This window comes from Pan paniscus, chromosome 10 (assembly GCF_029289425.2).
Source record: "Pan paniscus chromosome 10, NHGRI_mPanPan1-v2.0_pri, whole genome shotgun sequence".
Classification (NCBI taxonomy): domain Eukaryota; kingdom Metazoa; phylum Chordata; class Mammalia; order Primates; family Hominidae; genus Pan; species Pan paniscus.
This window is the reverse complement of record NC_073259.2, coordinates 132,412,662-132,426,315: the sequence shown is the minus strand read 5'-3', so window position 1 is coordinate 132,426,315 and position 13,654 is coordinate 132,412,662. Positions and strand designations below refer to the sequence as shown.

Here is a 13,654-nt window from a genome sequence, read left to right as displayed (position 1 = left end):
GCAGGCCCGTGGGCTCTGCCTCCGATTCCAAACCCTGTCCAACTCCTTGCCACCTCCCAGACCACCGTGGTGTCTCACCTAGCTTCCCCCACGCCCCTCCCTCTTCCTGCTGTAATCCACTCTGCAAACAGCTACCCGGATACTTTCTAAAAATGCAAATCAAATTATTCCACTTCCCTGCTTTCATCCTTCTAGCAACTTCACACGTTTTGCTATGGCCTTGGGGCGCCTGCCTGTTGGGGCCCTGCCTGCCTCTCTTCAGCTGGATTTCTTCGTCCTCCCCAGCCCCAGCCCCTGGGCCCTCTTTCTCTTTGTTCCCTGGCCATGCTTAGCTCGGTCAATTCAGTCTTTGCTGGGGACCTTTCGTGGCTCCTCCTCTCTGCCTGCCATGTCCCCGCCTTCCAGTAACTTCTTTACTTAGTGGGTTTCTTTCCATCCCTCAGGTCTTTGTTTAAATATTACATCCTTGGGGAGGCTTCTTCTAACCAGACCCCCTATCTCCAGTTCATATCACATGCTGCGACATTTTAAAATTGTCTTCCGGCCAGGCATGGTGGCTCACACCTGTAATCCCAGCAGTTTGGGAGGCCAAGGCAGGCAGATCACCTGAGGTCAGGAGTTCAAGACCAGCCTGGTCAACATGGTGAAACCCTGTCTCTACTAAAAATACAAAAAAATAACCGGGTGTGGTGGTACGCACCTGTATTCCCAGCTACTCGGGAGGCTGAGGCAGGAGAATCACTTGAGCCTGGGAGGCAGAGGTTACAGTGAACGGAGATCGTGCCATTGCACTCCAGCCTGGGCAACAAGAGTGAAACTCTTATCTCAAAAAAAAAAAAAATGAAAGAAAATTTTCTTCTGAGCATGTTTCACTCTGTAATTCTCATTTGTTTGCTAGTTTATCACCTGTCTCTCACATTGAATGTCAGCTTGTGAGGGCTGGGATTTCTATTTCGTTCACTGGGGTGACCCCAGTTCTCACAACAATGCTTGCCACGTAGTAGAGGCTGCATCAATATTTTTTAATTGATTGAGTGAGTGAATGGATGAAAGAATGAATTTTTTAAAAACTATAACACAAAAGCAAATGAGTCAGTGAGCAAAAAGTGAACTAAGGCAATGAAGAAATGAAGGAGTGAATGAAGAGACCTGGTCCTTGGGATCCCGAGGTCCCTATCCTCAAACAACTCCCCGTAAATGCCAGCCCCAGAGGCCCTGCGTGGGGGGTCAGTGCAGAGGCCCAATGCATCCACCTTGCCCATCCACAGGCAGCCTTTCGTCCAGCAAGGCATCCCAGGACCGAAAGCTGACGTCGACGCCTCGTGAGATCGCCAAGTCCCCGCACAGCACCGTGCCCGAGCACCACCCACACCCCATCTCGCCCTATGAGCACCTGCTTCGGGGCGTGAGTGGCGTTGACCTGTATCGCAGCCACATCCCCCTGGCCTTCGACCCCACCTCCATACCCCGCGGCATCCCTCTGGACGCAGGTGATTGCCCTGGGGCTCCCAGAACCCTGCAGTGGTGCCGAACAGGGCCACGGACCTCATCAGTGTTCGCTCAGGGACTCCTTAGGCATCAACTGTCAGGTTCCCCTGGATGGCGAAACTGAGGCCTCGGGATTGGAAGACCCAACAGTGTAATCATGAGCTTAGGTTGGAGCAGAATTTCTCTTAGTAGTTTGCAGGACATGTGGGGTTAAACATTTCAGTGGTTTTCTTTTCCTGCAGGACTTATCAGTGCCTTTAGCAATGCAAAGGTATAGAATGAGGACTTGAGTATATGCATTTTTCAAATAGACATGATCTGAAAGTCTTTTTTAAAAGTTGCCGGGCACGGTGGCTCACACCTGTAATCCCAGCACTTTGGGAGGCTGAGGCAGGCGGATCACAAGGTCAGGAGATAGAGACCATCCTGGCTAACACGGTGAAACCCCTCTGTACTAAAAATACAAAAACTAGCCGGGTGTGGTGGTGGGTGCCTGTAGTCCCAGCTACTCGGGAGGCTGAGGCAGGAGAATGGCGTGAACCCGGGAGGCGGAGCTTGCAGTGAGCCAAGATCGCGCCACTGCACTCCAGCCTGGGCGACAGAGCGAGACTCCTTCTCTAAAAATAAAAGAAATTTAAAAAAAAGAAATAAAGAAAGTTGCATCCCTTTGGAGTGTTAATCTGCATTGGGATGTCCTATGTTTGGGACAACTTTGATGCAAAAAGCATCCTTCGTAGAAGTCACCCTCTTGTGTCCTGGCGTGATGTTTTCCTGCTGTCCGACGCTCAGTTCTGGTTTGTGCTTTGGGCAGCCACACATGTAGGTGGGAGAAGCTGTCCGGGTGCAGAAGTAGGGGGCATCCAGACAGGTGGAGCGACACCATCAGGCCTAGGTATGGCTGGCCTCACATGAGCTCCCCTCTGCCCCGCAGCCGCTGCCTACTACCTGCCCCGGCACCTGGCCCCCAACCCCACCTACCCGCACCTGTACCCACCCTACCTCATCCGCGGCTACCCCGACACGGCGGCGCTGGAGAACCGGCAGACCATCATCAATGACTACATCACCTCGCAGCAGATGCACCACAACGCGGCCACCACCATGGCCCAGCGAGCTGACATGCTGAGGGGCCTCTCGCCCCGCGAGTCCTCGCTGGCACTCAACTACGCTGCGGGTCCCCGAGGTGAGTGGGTGGGCAGACCACCTCCGCTGGGTTTGGCTTTATTCCCAAAGGACGTGGGCGTGCCCCTGTGGCCTCGCGGAGGCAGCTAGACCTGGTCACCTTGTGGGTCACCTTGTGTGAACAGACCTGAGTGGGTGGCCTGGGGTTGTGCGTGCTATGGGTGCTGGTTGGCATCTGGTAGGTGAGTGCACAGCGTGTGGCTCCTGGCTGCATCCTCAGTGGGTGTGTGTGCATCTGTGTATACTCTTAGGATACAGGGGCCTCAGGAGTTTAAAGATCAAAATGTGGCCAGGCACAGTGGCTCATGCCTGTAATCCCAGCACTTGGGGAGGCCGAGGCAGGTGGATAACAAGGTCAGAAGTTCGAGACCAGTCTGACCAACATGGTGAAACCCATCTCTCCTAAAAATACAAAAATTAGCCAGGCATGGTGATGCGCACCTGTAGTCCCAGCTACTCACTAGGCTGAGGCAAGAGAATCACTTGAACCCGGGAGGTGGAGGTTACAGTGAGCGGAGATTGTACCATTGCACTCCAGCCTGGGCAACAGGGCAAGACTGTGTCTCGAAAAAAAAAAAAGATGAAAATGTGAGGCTGTTTGGAGTTTGTTCCTTTGCCTTGTAAACAGCCCACAGCTGCTTTGCATGCACACGTTCCAGGGCCATCCTCAGAAATGCTTCTGGAATAACCAAGTTCTAGCTGGGGCTCAGCTGGAAAAGCCGAAGTCACACTAAGTATTTTGAACAGTGAGGATTGAATACAGGGAATGGATTGTGTAGGCGTCAGAGGCTTAAGGGGCACAGAGGGCCTGAGATGGGAACCAGTGAGGGCAGCTGCAGGAGATGCCACGGCTCGGGCTTGGGAGCAGAAGAGGAGGTGGTACCAAGAGAACCTGAGCATTCAGAAAAGGGTTCCATGGCCGGTGCTGGGAGCCGAGGAGGGAGTGCCTGCCACCAGCTCTGCTGGCTCCAGGAGTGTGTGCCGTGCTCTCCAGGAGGGTGATCTGGCCAGTGGGCAGCCTGGCCTCTCTCCTCCCTGTGGCTACAGCCCTGGCCCAACACCTCCCGCAGGCATCATCGACCTGTCCCAAGTGCCACACCTGCCTGTGCTCGTGCCCCCGACACCAGGCACCCCAGCCACCGCCATGGACCGCCTTGCCTACCTCCCCACCGCGCCCCAGCCCTTCAGCAGCCGCCACAGCAGCTCCCCACTCTCCCCAGGTAGCGCCACTGCCCAGTCTGGGGTGGGGACCCTGGCATCCATGGGAGGCGGCTGGGGGATGGGCGGGCAGAAGCCCTGCTCTCTTTCCCACCCCAGAAGACAAAGCCAGGCTCTTCTTGGGCCCTGGGGCTGAGTCTCTGGCCTTTCGGTTTCCTAGGAGGTCCAACACACTTGACAAAACCAACCACCACATCCTCGTCCGAGCGGGAGCGAGACCGGGATCGAGAGCGTGACCGGGATCGGGAGCGGGAAAAGTCCATCCTCACGTCCACCACGACAGTGGAGCACGCCCCCATCTGGAGACCTGGTAGGGCATCAGAGCCCCCACCCCCGGCTCCGGGACTCCTTGTGGGCCGCAAGAGGCCTCCCCCTGCTGATGCCACTGCCTGTCACCAGGTACAGAGCAGAGCAGCGGCAGCAGCGGCGGGGGTGGGGGCAGCAGCAGCCGCCCCGCCTCCCACTCCCATGCCCACCAGCACTCGCCCATCTCCCCTCGGACCCAGGATGCCCTCCAGCAGAGACCCAGTGTGCTTCACAACACAGGCATGAAGGGTATCATCACCACTGTGGAGCCCAGTACGCCCACGGTCCTGAGGTGGGCCAGGTTGGCATGGGGGAGGGGGCGGGCGGGTGGATGGGTGGTCAGTAGGAGGATGAGCAGATAAGAGGATGCTTGGTGGAAGGTATATGGGAGGTGGGTGGGTGGGCAGATGTGTGGGGGTAGAAGAATAGACTATGTGTGAGTAGTAGATGGATGGGTGGGTGGTCGAGTTAGGTGGGTGTGTGGGTCAGTGGGAAGTTAGGTTAGCTGCGTGGGTGGATGGATGGATGGGGGGGTGGTCGGGTTAGGTGGGTGGGTGGGTCAGTGGAAAGATAGATGGCTGGGTTAGCTGGTTGGATGGGTGGATGATCAGGTTTGGTAGGTAGGTGGGTGGGTGGAAGGATAGATGGCCGGGTTAGCCAGATAGGTGGTTGGGTTAGGTGGGTAGGTGGGTCAGTGGGAGGATAGATGGTTAGGTTAGCTGGGTGGGTGGATGGATGGATGGGTGGGTGATAGGGTTAGGTAGGTAGGTGGGTGGGTGAGAGGATAGATAGCTGGGTTAGCTGGGTGGATGGATGGGTGGGTGGTCACGTTAGGTAGGTAAGTAGATGGGCAAAAGGATAGATGGCCAAGTTAGCTGTGTGGGTGGGTGGGTGGGTGGTAGTTAGGTAGGTAGGTAGGTAGGTGGCTAAGAGGATAAATGACTGAGTTAGCCGGATGGATGGATGGATGGATGGATGGATGGATGGATGGATGGATGGATGGATGGATGATGGATGGATAGATGGGCAGGTGGTTGGGTTAGGTAGGTAGGTGGGTGGGTGAGAGGATAGATGACTGGCTTAGCTGGGTGGGTGGATGGGTGGGTGGTAGGGTTAGGGAGGTAGGTGGGTGGGTGAGAGTATAGACGGCTGGCTTAGCTGGGTGGGTGGATGGGAGGGCGGTAGGGTTAGGGAGGTAGGTGGGTGGGTGAGAGGAGAGACAGCTGGCTTAGCTGGGTGGATGGATGGATGGGTAGGTGGTTGGGTTAGGGAGGTAGGTGGGTGGGTGAGAGTGTAGTTGACTGGCTTAGCTGGGTGGATGGATGGATGGATGGGTGGGTGGTTGGGTTAGGTAGGTAGGTGGGTGGGTGAGAGTATAGATGGCTGGGTTAGCTGGGTGGGTGGGTGGATGGGTGGGTGGTAGGGTTAGGTGGATGATGGAATGGATGGTTGGATGAGTAATTGTGGGGATGAGTGGATGGAGGCCCAGGTGGACGGACAATGAGTTGGGCCGTGGGATGAGTAGATGGGGAGGTTGTTTGGTTTGAGAATAGAATCTGTGGAGAGGGAGAGACTGAATGGGGGCTGTGAGGAAAGACTTTCCCGGTCCCCCACATTTAGCAAGGCCAGCAAGGAAAAGAGGTGTCCCTCTTGCCTGGACAGAGTCCCAAGTTTCTCTGAGATGGGAGAGGCCCCTGAGTGCCCTCTGGTGACACACACTCCAGAGACTGTGGGCAGAGCTGCTTCACCAGGGGGGTGGGGTCACACCTCAACACCCTTCCCTGCCCGGGACCTTTTTTTTTTTTTTTTTTTTTTGAGATGGAGTTGTACTCTGTCGCCCAGGCTGGAGTGCAGTGGTACGATCTCTGCTTACTGCAACCTCCACCTCCTGGGTTCAAGTGATTCTCCTGCCTCAGCCTCCCAAGTAGCTGCAATTACAGGCACGTGCAACCACACCCGGCTAATTTTTATATTTTTAGTAGAAATGCGATCTCACCATGTTGGCCAGGCTGGTCTCAAACTTCTGACCTCAAGTGATCTGCCTGCCTCAGCCTCCCAAAGTGCCGGGATTACAGGCGTGCGCCACCGCACTCAGCCTCCAGGACCTATTTAGAGGCAACTTACTCCTCCAAAATGAATTTTTATTCAAAAAAGTACCTGTGCCCCAACTTGCCACTTGGATGCCTGAATTCATACCTCCCCTAATCATTATTTCAATTATGAAAAATGGCATCGTTTCCCAAAAGCAGTGGTGACTTTGTCACCCCTGACTCAGAGACCCAGCAGGTGCATGAAGCACTAATCCCTGGCTGTGGGGAGCAGGGTTCCGCACACAGGCTCTGTGGGATATGCCCGTGACAGCCGATTCAAAAATATAATGGAAAAAACGAGCGCCTGCCCACTGCCCGCTCATGAATGAGGCTCTGGGAGGTAGAGTTAGCGAGAGATGGGGGTGCCCCCGTGGAAACGCAGGGCTCCGGGAAGGCCGCGTGGGTGGAGCAGCCGGCTCCTGTTCCAGCCCCAGCCCTGTGCAAGGGCAGCTGTGCCCCAGCTTCTCACTCACAGAGCCGGGAACAGCAGCTTTCTCTGTTCTCAGCGCCCACCCTGGCCGCCCCCTGGCGTCCTTCCCCTTGCTCTCTCACTCCTCACATGGCTTTTTTAGCTCTTCGGGTATCCTGAGCAGGCCCAGCTCCCTCATGTGCCCCCTCCCTGAAGACCTCCTAGCCCTGCCTCAGCTTCCTTGCCGTTCTCTCCTGGTACCTTATCAACTACCTCCACACAGTTACCAGGCTCTGTAGAGCTTGGGATATCTGTTAATGTGATCGTAGTCTGTTTTCTGAATTAGATGGTAAGATGCTTGCATCCGTTTTATGACCGCTGTATTCACAGTGTCTAGAACAGTGCCTGGCACCTAGTAGCTGCTTAATCAGAAGTTTTGGAATGATGCAAGGAATGAATGAACGAATGAGTGGGATGGGTCAAACCATGACGCACAGAGTCTGGCAGGTTACAGTCAGGAGGGCAGTTTCACTCTGGGAGCAGCAGGGGATGTGGATTTATCCCAGGGCAATGGGGACTCATCGAGGGTGGTGGAGGAAGAGGGCAGCTCCCATGACTGCCTGACCGCCTTCTCTCCTCCCCCAGGTCCACCTCCACCTCCTCACCCGTTCGCCCGGCTGCCACATTCCCACCTGCCACCCACTGCCCACTGGGCGGCACCCTCGATGGGGTCTACCCTACCCTCATGGAGCCCGTCTTGCTGCCCAAGGAGGCCCCCCGGGTCGCCCGGCCAGAGCGGCCCCGAGCAGACACCGGCCATGCCTTCCTCGCCAAGCCCCCAGCCCGCTCCGGGCTGGAGCCCGCCTCCTCCCCCAGCAAGGGCTCGGAGCCCCGGCCCCTAGTGCCCCCCGTCTCTGGCCACGCCACCATCGCCCGCACCCCTGCGAAGAACCTCGCACCTCACCACGCCAGCCCGGACCCGCCGGCGCCACCTGCCTCGGCCTCGGACCCGCACCGGGAAAAGACTCAAAGTAAACCCTTTTCCATCCAGGAACTGGAACTCCGTTCTCTGGGTAAGACCACCCTGACAGCGGCCACCTTCATAGACGCGATTATCATGCGTCAAATTGCTCACGATAAAGGGGCGCGAGAAGGAGGTGCGCTGGCCAACGGCTCCCCTCGCGATGGTAAGACTTCCGGCCCGCACCCACCCCGTCTCGTGGTCCAAAGATATTTTCAGATCTCTGCTTTTTACTTTGGCCCCCGTTTTTTTTGTTGTTGGTTTTGGTATTTTGTTTTGAAGCCCATCCGTCCTCGCCGGTTTGCACGCGCTGACGACTACTCCGGCCGCGCCTGCCCCTCTGGTTTGGGGGCGCTCATCATTTGCACATCATTTTACCATGGTTTTTTTTTTTTTGGATTTTTGCTTTTTTTTCTTTAATGAATGGATCTGTGATTCTGACTTCGACTGCGCCCCCATCTCCCTCTTTGCGCCTGTGTCCAGGGAGCAGGGATGGGGCTGCGGGAGGGCTCGGGCCTACGCCCCCACCTGCCGGCTGCCTGGATGCAGTTGGACTGGGGGAAGTGGAGGCAGGCGGTGCAAGGAGAAGCTGAGGCGGGGCAGGGACCTGCGCTGTCGAGGAGGAGCTGGGTCTGGCTCTTGCATCCTGCCCTGTCCCCAGCCCCTGTACCCCAGAAAAAGGGGAGCCCTCTGCCTCTGGACCCCTGCCTTGGCCCTAGTTCATGGCTCCTCTCTGTTGGACTGGGATGGCCGAGGCTATAGCCCAGGCGGGGCCCCGGGGACCCAGGGTCACTCCCAGCCACACCCCCACTTCTCACTCCGCCCCACACACTCCTTCCCCAGAGACCCATGCTGCCCCCATCTCACGCTGGCCTCGCCCGGCCTCCACCACCTGAACCCATCTCTGTCCCTTCTTGCCTAATCTCTCTCTGTGTCTCCCTCTCTGTCTGTCTCTGTCCCTGGCTCTGCATCTCTCTCCACCTCTCCCTTGGCCTCCCTGTCTCTCCCCAACACCCCTCTCTGCCTTACTGTCTTTTGGGAGCCCAAACCCTACCCCTAGCTTGGGTTCCCCTTGACCCCCCCGGGGTCCCAGCCAGCTGGGAGGGCAGCCCTGCCCCTCGGACTCCGAAACCCTGGGCCCGGTGCCTGACTCTGCACCCCCCGCCTGCCCTAGGTTACCACGGCAGCAGCTACAGCCCCGAAGGGGTGGAGCCCGTCAGCCCTGTGAGCTCGCCCAGTCTGACCCACGACAAGGGGCTCCCCAAGCACCTGGAAGAGCTCGACAAGAGCCACCTGGAGGGGGAGCTGCGGCCCAAGCAGCCAGGTACACCCCACCCAGCACCCAGGCCCCCGAAGCCCTGCACAGTGAGGACCCTCAAGGCCCCATCATGCAGATAGGAAAACAGAGGTGCCTAAAGGCCAAGGAATCGGCTGGATCATGAGGCTCAAAGGCATGGGGCTGGGATTTGGGCCCAGCAGCCCTGGGGCCAGCAGACACCCCCTGACCAGCTCTGCTCTGCCTGCAGGCCCCGTGAAGCTTGGCGGGGAGGCCGCCCACCTCCCACACCTGCGGCCGCTGCCTGAGAGCCAGCCCTCGTCCAGCCCGCTGCTCCAGACCGCCCCAGGGGTCAAAGGTCACCAGCGGGTGGTCACCCTGGCCCAGCACATCAGTGTAACTACGCGTTCTCTGCTGCTTCTTGTCACCTTTGCACCTGGGGGCACCAGGCCTGGAGAGGGGATGGGGAACCCCACAGCCCTTCTGTCCTGGCGGGGTGGCTGGGGGATCCAGGGCATGGCGCGGGGGGGATCCAGGGCGTGGGTGAGGGTGAGATCCCAAAGCCCCGAGCACCGGCACCATCACCGCCCCCTAATCCATGGGAGGAGCCTGTGATGCGAGCCGATGGCATCTTCACGGGCAATGAGGCCTTCCTGGTGGCCCGGGTTTCTCAGTGTCATGGGCTGGTCTCATCAGCCATCTGCCAACTACCAGCTTGGGACCGCTGACCACAGCCCCACTCCCATGCACACTGGGTCACGGAGGCCCAGAGGGTGGCGGGCAGGTCCACAGTCACCCAGGAAGCTGGCCCCACCCAGGATTCTGCCCCGAGCTCCGTCTAGCCCCTCCCCACCCCCAGAAGGTTCTGTCAGGAGAGCGCTGCCTGACTCTGGGCCCCCCACTTGCCTGCAGGAGGTCATCACACAGGACTACACCCGGCACCACCCACAGCAGCTCAGCGCACCCCTGCCCGCCCCCCTCTACTCCTTCCCTGGGGCCAGCTGCCCCGTCCTGGACCTCCGCCGCCCACCCAGTGACCTCTACCTCCCGCCCCCGGACCATGGTGCCCCGGCCCGTGGCTCCCCCCACAGCGAAGGGGGCAAGAGGTGAGCGAGGGATGGGGGTGCCTCTTGCTGGTCAGCCGGTGGGAGGCCTTCGTCAGCTGCCTGCCTCAGAGCTGGGTCTGAGCTCAGCTGCATATGAGGCCCGCCTGGTGCCATTGCACAGGCAAGAAATGGAGGCTCCAGGAGATGGGGGAGTCACAGAGCGGATACATAACGAATAATAGCTGATAAAAGTACATGTTGTGCTCAGTGGGTTCCAGGCACTCACGTGTACCCTTTACACACAGCCCCCCAGGAGACATAGGCAGCATTCTCCCCATTTCACAGACGAAGAAACTAAGGCCTGGAGAAGTGAATTCACTTGCCCACAGGGACACAGTCAGTAGGTGACAGAGGGTGATTTGTTCCAGGGCTGTATGATTAGAGAGCAGCCTTTCCACACATGCACACCCGCACATGCACACCCACACATGCACACCCGCACACATGCGCGCACACACATGCACACCCGCACACATGCACACCCACACACATGCGCACACGCACACATGCGCACCCGCACACATGCGCACCCGCACACAGGCGCACCCGCACACATGCGCACCCGCACACATGCGCACCCGCACATGCGCACCCACACACACGCGCACACGCACACCCGCACACGCGCACCCGCACACACGCGCCCGCACGCACACCCACACACGCGCACCCGCACACACGCGCACCCGCACATCCCTGTAGACACAGGCACATGCACACGCTCACGCACACCCCCACCCCCACCCCCACCCCCACCCCCACCCCCACCCCCACCCCCACCCTGGTGAACCATGGGGCCTCTGGCGGTCAAAAGAGGAAGAGAGGGGAGGGCCCTGAGCTCCAGGGTGAAGGAGGCGTTTTGGTGGGGGCGGGGGGGGTAATGTGTGTGCGAGGACAGACATGGCAAGACAGCAGGACATCTTTGGGGGGCAGTGGTGTAGCTGGCACTGGGGTACCACCAGAATTCAGAGCAGGGGTCAATAAACTGTGGCCCATGGGCCAGATCTAGCCCGGGCCCTCTGTTTGTACAATTCATAAACTAAAAAGATGATTTTACGTTTTTAAAGGGTTGTTTAAAAAAAAAATTAAAATGATAACAATACATGCCAGAGATTACTTGTGGTCGAAAATGCCTAAAACGTTTATGATTTGGCTACGTACAGGAAAAGCGTGCGGGGCCCTGGTTTAGAGTGGAGGGAGGGTGCGTCCCCTCAGTAGGGAGACCTCTGACCACATCTGGGGCCCTTTCTCCATCCAGGTCTCCAGAGCCAAACAAGACGTCAGTCTTGGGTGGCGGTGAGGACGGTATTGAACCTGTGTCCCCACCGGAGGGCATGACGGAGCCAGGGCACTCCCGGAGTGCTGTGTACCCGCTGCTGTACCGGGATGGGGAACAGACGGAGCCCAGGTACTTCTGTGGGCACATGCGCTGCCCCCGGGATGCTCTGGTATCCCTTGCCCATCCTTGGCCCCAGTCCACCGTGGTGCCATGTGGAGAGTGACAAGGGCACAGGGCTCAGCTGGGTGACCTCAAGCCTGCCAAGCAGGTTTCACCAACTTGGGGGTGTGATACATGCCCACCCTCCCTGGGGAGACCTCAGTGGTAGCTTTCCGTGCTTTGGGCTGGGATCTCAGCTGGACCAGGCCCCCGTTGACAGCCCCTGTTGAACCTCTAAGAAATAATGAGCTAGGTGTGCTGGGCCAGACCGGGGGTGATGGGTGAGGTGGGACCTGAGAAGGAAGCTGGGCCCGCTGCCCCTGGGGAAGGGCATGATCGGAACCCAATTTCAGTCCTTGGGGCTCTCTTGAGAGGGTCAGGCTGGAGCAAGTGGTCAGAGGCAGCCCACCACGCAGCCAGGCGTCTCCCAAGACACCCCTAGCCCCAGGACGGGTGAACCGCAGAGGAGATTTCAGGAGCCGTGATCTTCTACCAGGCAGGGGATGCAGGCGTGGGGGCGGGTGAAGCTTGCTTCCAAATGTCTAAGGCATCTCAGGTGGTGAGTTCCCCATCATCAAAGGCATGCAAGCTTGGCACCAAGTGAGCTGATGTGAGGTGTTTGATCCTCACAGCAGGATGGGCTCCAAGTCTCCAGGCAACACCAGCCAGCCGCCAGCCTTCTTCAGCAAGCTGACCGAGAGCAACTCCGCCATGGTCAAGTCCAAGAAGCAAGAGATCAACAAGAAGCTGAACACCCACAACCGGAATGAGCCTGAATACAGTAAGGGGCCTGCAGGCTCCCGGGGAAGCATGGGGCCACAGGTGGGCGGGTGGCCTGCCTGGGCAGCTGGAGCCGCCCAGTGGCAGAAACCCACGGTGCACCTTCGAAAGCTAAGTGGCCCTGCTGACCACCTCCCCCCAGGCCCTTTGCCTCACATTTGGGGAGCCCCAAGGCAGTTTCTTGATTTGCTGGGCTTTCTATAGGAGCTTACTGGCACAGAAGAATAGCACCCAGCACATAGTAGGTGCCCGGTGAATACCTGCGTGAATACTGGGACCAGGGGTTGGATCCCTCCCACACAAGGGCCGGGCGCCTCCCACACTCAGCACCTGTGTGGCTTTGCACCCACTGACGTGGTTGCTGGGTATGAACGCCCCACTCTGCTTCCCAGTCCCTAGCACAGCGCCTGGCAGTTAGCAGATCCACCAGGGAATACGTGAGTGGGTGGGCAAATAAAGAATCTGTCACAGTCCCCGACCCCAAGAAGCCTCATCTGCCAGGGAAGTTTGGACAAATCACAGATGCTTTTCCCTTCCTGGGGCTGGAGTAGAAACCTTGCAGATAGTCACTGGCTTGCCGGGCACGGTGGCTCATGCCTATAGGCCCAGCACTTTGGGAGGATGAGGCAGGAGGATTGCTTGAAGCCAGGAGTTCGAGACCAGTCTGTGCAACATAGCAAGACCCCATCTCTACAAAAAACTTTAAAAACAGGCACACACCTATAGTCCCAGCTACTGGGGAGGCTGAGATAGGAGGATTTCTTGAGCCTCGGAGGTCAAGGCTGCAGTGAGCTATGATCACACCACTGCACTCCAGCCTGGACAACAGAGCAAGACACTGTCTTAAAAAAAAAAAAATCTCTGACCCAGGCTGGTAACTCCAGGGCCCTGTAAGTGCAGTCCAGGAAACCGTAGCATCAGCATCCCCAGGGTACTGGTTAGAAATGCAGGCCCTTGGCCAGGCGCGGTGGCTTACACCTGTAATCCTAGCACTTTGGGAGGTCAAGGCGGGTGGATCATATGAGGTCAGGAGTTTGAGACCAGCCTGACCAACATGGTGAAACCCCGTCTCTACTAAAAATACAAAAATTAGCCAGGCGTGGTGGCGGATGTCTGTAACCCCAGCTACTCGGGAGGCTGAGGCAGGAGAATCACTTGAACCTGGGAGGCGGAGGTTGCAGGGAGCCAAGATCGCACAACTGCACTCCAGCCTGGGCGACAGAGTGAGACTCTATCTCAAAAAAAAAAAAAAAAGAAAAAGAAATGCAGACGCTTGGCCCTGTCCCAGGCCTGCTGCATGAGAACCTGCAATGAACAAGTTTCCCCAGGTGATGCCAGCA

The 13,654-nt window shown here is 58.0% G+C and overlaps 1 protein-coding gene across 50 annotated transcripts in view; it reads left to right on the top strand.

The window, feature by feature from the left end:
* The window catches only part of NCOR2 (nuclear receptor corepressor 2), a 241,692-nt gene that overhangs the window by 221,459 nt on the left and 6,579 nt on the right, over nucleotides 1–13,654 (top strand). For 22 of the 50 annotated variants that reach the window (XM_063593195.1, XM_055096339.2, XM_063593199.1 and 19 more), the window contains 11 exons: nucleotides 1,269–1,490; nucleotides 2,420–2,671; nucleotides 3,741–3,890; nucleotides 4,049–4,198; nucleotides 4,288–4,495; nucleotides 7,339–7,880; nucleotides 8,889–9,038; nucleotides 9,241–9,386; nucleotides 9,903–10,096; nucleotides 11,355–11,504; nucleotides 12,167–12,315. In XM_063593195.1, the coding sequence (XP_063449265.1) occupies nucleotides 1,269–1,490; nucleotides 2,420–2,671; nucleotides 3,741–3,890; nucleotides 4,049–4,198; nucleotides 4,288–4,495; nucleotides 7,339–7,880; nucleotides 8,889–9,038; nucleotides 9,241–9,386; nucleotides 9,903–10,096; nucleotides 11,355–11,504; nucleotides 12,167–12,315 (2,313 nt within the window). The remainder of the gene's footprint in view (nucleotides 1–1,268; nucleotides 1,491–2,419; nucleotides 2,672–3,740; nucleotides 3,891–4,048; nucleotides 4,199–4,287; nucleotides 4,496–7,338; nucleotides 7,881–8,888; nucleotides 9,039–9,240; nucleotides 9,387–9,902; nucleotides 10,097–11,354; nucleotides 11,505–12,166; nucleotides 12,316–13,654) is intronic. The other 28 variants (XM_057299563.2, XM_057299562.2, XM_034934806.4 and 25 more) reach the window with 9 other exon arrangements.